This window comes from Azolla caroliniana, unplaced genomic scaffold (assembly GCF_043228905.1).
Source record: "Azolla caroliniana isolate FFs.n. ecotype wild unplaced genomic scaffold, voAzoCaro1.0.p SCAF_20, whole genome shotgun sequence".
Classification (NCBI taxonomy): Eukaryota; Viridiplantae; Streptophyta; class Polypodiopsida; order Salviniales; family Salviniaceae; genus Azolla; species Azolla caroliniana.
The window spans coordinates 7,489,501-7,494,241 of record NW_028230455.1 but is presented as its reverse complement, the minus strand read 5'-3'; the positions used below and the strand labels follow the sequence as shown (position 1 = coordinate 7,494,241).

Here is a 4,741-nt window from a genome sequence, read left to right as displayed (position 1 = left end):
GACAAGGGAGCGTTTCGGGCTTGCCCATGCACCTCTCCTTTCACAAAGGCATTCAAACTTTTGTGTCTTGCGTGTTAGTGTAAATCTTGCTTGTGTGTTCGTGTGACTTGTGGGGAGCGTTCGGGCTTGCCCATGCACCTCTCCTTTCACAAAGGCGTTCGAAATAGTGTCTCCTGTGTGTAAACCTTACTTGTGTGTTCGCGTGTCTTGTAACAAGGGAGCGTTTAGGCTTGCCCATGCACCTCTCTTTTCACAATGGCATTCGAAACTCTGTCTCTCGTGTGTGTAAGTAAGCCTTTTCCTTGTGTGTTCAAGTGTCTTGTAACAAGGGAGCATTCGGGCTTGCCCATGCACCTCTCTTTTCAAAAAGGCATTCGAAACTCTGTCTCTCGTGTGTGTAAGTAAGCCTTTTCCTTGTGTGTTCACGTGTCTTGTAACAAGGGAGCGTTCGGGCTTGCCCATGCACCTCTCTTTTCACAAAGGCATTCAAAACTCTATCTCTCGTGTGTGTAAATAAGCCTTTTCCTCGTGTGTCCGTGTGTAAGCCTTCCTCACATGCATTCATTCGCCTTGTGACTAGGGGTTGATTCAGGCTTGCCCATGCACCTCTTCTTTTCACAAACATTTTCGAATACTCGTGCCTTGTTTGTGTAAGCCTTCCTTGTGTTGTGTGTGTGAGCCCTATTTCCTTCTTGTCCATAACCCCGACAATTCCGCCTCACGATTCGCACATAGTGACGGATTTTCACGACACCGGTATCTAGAAAACATAGTTGCATGCAATGGAGTTGATACATTTCCTTTTCCATTGACAGCATGCAATGGAGTTGTTGCATGTGCCAACTTTTTTATGGAATGGTTGTGCGTGTGAGCCCTATTTCCTTCCCGTCTTAACCCCGACGGTTCCGCCTCACGATCCGCACATAGTGACGGATTTTCACGACACCGGTATCTAGAAAACATAGTTGCATGCAATGGAGTTGATACATTTCCTTTTCCATAATGGAGTTGTTGCATGTGCCAACTCTTTTATGGAATGGTTGTGCATGTGAGCCCTATTTCCTTCCCGTCCATAACCCTGACGGTTCCGCCTCACGATCCGCACATGGTGACAGATTTTCACGACACCGGTATCTAGAAAACATAGTCGTATGCAATGGAGTTGATACATTTCCTTTTCCATTGATAGCATGCAATGGAGTTGTTGCATGTGCCAACTCTTTTATTGAATGGTTGTGCGTGTGAGCCCTATTTCCTTCCCGTCCATAACCCTGACGGTTCCGCCTCACGATCTGCACATAGTGACGGATTTTCACGACACCGGTATCTAGAAAACATAGTTGCATGCAATGGAGTTGATACACTTCCTTTTCCATTGATAGCATGCAATGGAGTTGTTGCATGTGCCAACTCTTTTATGGAATGGTTGTCCCATGTTATATTCTTGATAAACCACACATCGCACTTCCATTTCCACACTTATCCCCAAGCAAGAGTCCAAATTATACCAAGGGCCTAACATTAGAGGATTGATGGATTCCTTATAGAAGTGATGTCTAAGAGATGTTCGATGTATGTTTGGTGTTTCTCTATACATCAAAACCAAAGGTGAAAAAATAATTCATCTTCAAGACAAAGGATATACGTTTCTTGCACATGTCTAGGAATGACAGGTGTGAAAAGAACATGAAGATGTCCGTCAGTTATGACACCTTAATTTTTTATCATGTCTCTATAAAATCAAGCCAATTTTGCCAACTTAAACATAAACATTGACCCAACACATTGCTCAAATGCATTTCCAACTAAAACCTTCCTCTATAATGACATTTGCACTTATTATCAAAGGTAGGGCAGTTTTAACTAAATCACCCTTGACATAGACCTTCCTTGAAAATGTAGATGTGGCTCATGCATGTATCTCTTTTAGGTTGTCTTAATGAACCAATAGTGATGAGTTCAATTTGTACGAGATCCTTAGTCTTAATCATGTAAGTACAAGGAGGTTGAAGGTGCTCTCTCCCTCTTTATATCATAGCAAAAGGAGAGTTTTGATTGAAGGGTATTGACTAGCACTATTCACCTCCATTTTTGGAGTTGGATCAAAAACATATTATGTCACATTCAGTTCATATCAGACAAATTTTTAATGTAGGAAAATTTATGTTGCAATGGAACTAGTTATGAAGCATCAACATCTTCATTCAAGGGATATCCCCAAGTTCATCATTGGCCACCCATATAACAAAGAAGTGTTGTCAATGCCAAGCATCCTCAACAAGAGAGAAAAAGCGAGGCTCGAAATATTGGAACAATATTCCAAAGGAAACGTCATTTTAGTTCATGTTGATATTCCCCTCCCCAATTTCACCATTCATTCGCTACCCATATAACAAGTTTGTCAATGCCAAGCATATGCTCAACGCGGGACAAAAAGCAATTTAGTTCATAAGTTTCATGACCCGTAGCAAATAAGACTTCAATAATGATAAAGGAATGTGATTGACAAACAACATATTCCCATGTGTATCAAGTGCACATATTATGCATCCGCATCTACAAATATCTCCATCATCCATGTTTTCCTTTGAGAAACTAATAATGTCAACAGCATGTATGTATCGCGTTATTCCTTTGCTTGTCTTGACTATACATTTCAATGCTCAACATAGTTCCATGAGATGACACTTACTCTAAGCTCATTCTGATTTCCAAGTCATCTCCCATGAGATAACATTAATGTCCCTAGAAGTCCTTTCAGTAAGTTGAAACATTGATGGGCTTAACTCATGCAGTCTCGGAGCATAAATTATTGTGTTTTCTTTGTCTTGATTATGCTTGTTGTCATCGCCCATGTGTGTGCTTTATCCTTAAAGAGGTCAGCCAAGGCACAACAAGCAAGCTTCGAAACCAATAAAAGCATGGACACAAGAGTCTAAAAGGGCAATGTGCACCCAAAGCTACCTCAGCATACGATTGAATTACAAATTTTTCCGACAAAGTACAAATTTCCGAGGAACCAAAAATAAGCAAAGAGAGATGGTAAGGGCTAGGTACTCAGGCTTAAATTTGCAAGTTGCCGTCTTGTTGGCCCACGATGATGATGATCGCGAGAGTCCACATTCAGCACTTCACCATGATTGAAGCCGAACATCTTCTCCAAGGTGCAAGAAATGCCATCTTCTACAAGGAATTTGCGATGCCGAGGCCTGATTGACCTACTCAAGCTATGGGCGAAGAAAGAAGGGTACTTGACCACATCCTCCATGCTTTTACCCATGGTGTGGACGAGGAAATCTATCTTAGGCTGCAAAGAGTTGCTAATGCTGGCAAGCAGAATGGGGGGATGGCCACATATGAGCAACATAACTTGGTAGGGGTTGAACCCAAGCGTAAGCCTCAAATAGTCAACTTTCGGGCGGAGGGCCTTTTCGGGGCGGCATAGCACATGTGGGAAACGAGTGGCAATGTCGACAATGTCCGGATTGGCCAATCCAAGGCTCCGCAGGTACGAAACGGTGGGGCGGATGCGAGATTCAATGCTGTAACCAAAGACATAAGGGCATTTGATTACCAACATACCCATGGAGCTTATATCGACACCAATCTCTTCGCTGAAGAAGGAGATTGTGAGCCGGAGCTTGGAATGTATGCTATACGAGATGAGGCGGGGGCATGCAAGAAGGACCTTGGAGAGGCGGGCCCGAGGCACGCCAATGGTCTCCAGGAACGCGAGGAGAGGGCATATCTTCTCTTCCAGGTTGCAGAGGAGGAGGCGGGGGAATCTTGTGATGGCTGCCGCGACCTCCTTTGGCTCTGCCCCTAGCCCTCCAGCCAAGCAATGGAGCTTCTGGTGGAGGTTGGATAAGGCCAGCAAGTGAGGGCACTTGGAAGCGATGGATGGGAGCTTTCTCTGTGGGATCCCCACTGTGTCACATAATATGCGCCAGTTCTCGCGTGCTTTGGTTTCAGCTCCATCTTCTTTCAGCCTGGCGCAGCGGTGCAGAATCTTTTGGATGGATTCTTCGGTGAGATGTTGGTCGCGCAGGAAGCTTGATACAGCTGAAGCTGAAGCAGAGGAGGCAGTCTCCGCCATAGCTTGCTTGCTTGCTTGCTTGCTTGCTGAGGCGCAGGGAGAAAGAGGATATCAATTTCATACAGAAGAAGTTGTAGAAGAAGAAAGAAGAAGATAAACATGTAATACTTGTAAGTTATGCCAATTTCCAAAACTAACCTCATTTCTTTCCTCATAATGTGTGTGTGTGTGTGTGCATTCCATAGTGGCATGTACTGAATTAAGAGATATATTTGAAGTCTCGGTGAGAAATTTGGGTCTTGGGTTGAGATCTATTCATAGTTCTAGCCATACGTCCCATTCGTGTCATACTCAAACGCCAATATTCGTATCATACTCATACGTGAAAAGGCTCCAAGTATGATTGAAATCCATACGCGGTACATAGATATATTATATATACATATGGTGTATATGGTGTACATTGTGTGTGTGAGTGTGAGGGGGAGAGAGAGAGAGAGAGAGAGAGCGTGTGTGGTCTAGAGAGAGAAACCCTGTTTTGCATGTGTGAGGAGACAGTGATTGAGTGTATATCTAGACTCTAGAGAGAGAGAGAGAGAGAGAGAGGAGCTATGGGTTTTGTTTGTGTGAGGGAGTATGTAATATGTATATTAGATATCTAGATTTTGTAGAGAGAGAAAATCTGTCAGTTCTCGTGTGAGAGAG

General features: G+C 43.6%; 1 protein-coding gene across 1 annotated transcript; it reads right to left on the bottom strand.

Annotated features, from left to right (window-relative positions):
• Positions 1 to 2,934: 2,934 nt before the first annotated feature.
• On the bottom strand, positions 2,935 to 4,125 carry LOC147850885 (transcription termination factor MTEF1, chloroplastic-like). The gene has a single exon (XM_087335405.1). The coding sequence runs from the start codon at positions 4,094 to 4,096 to the stop codon at positions 3,050 to 3,052; it is 1,047 nt and encodes a 348-aa protein (XP_087191531.1). The 5' UTR covers positions 4,097 to 4,125; the 3' UTR covers positions 2,935 to 3,049.
• Positions 4,126 to 4,741: the final 616 nt, after the last annotated feature.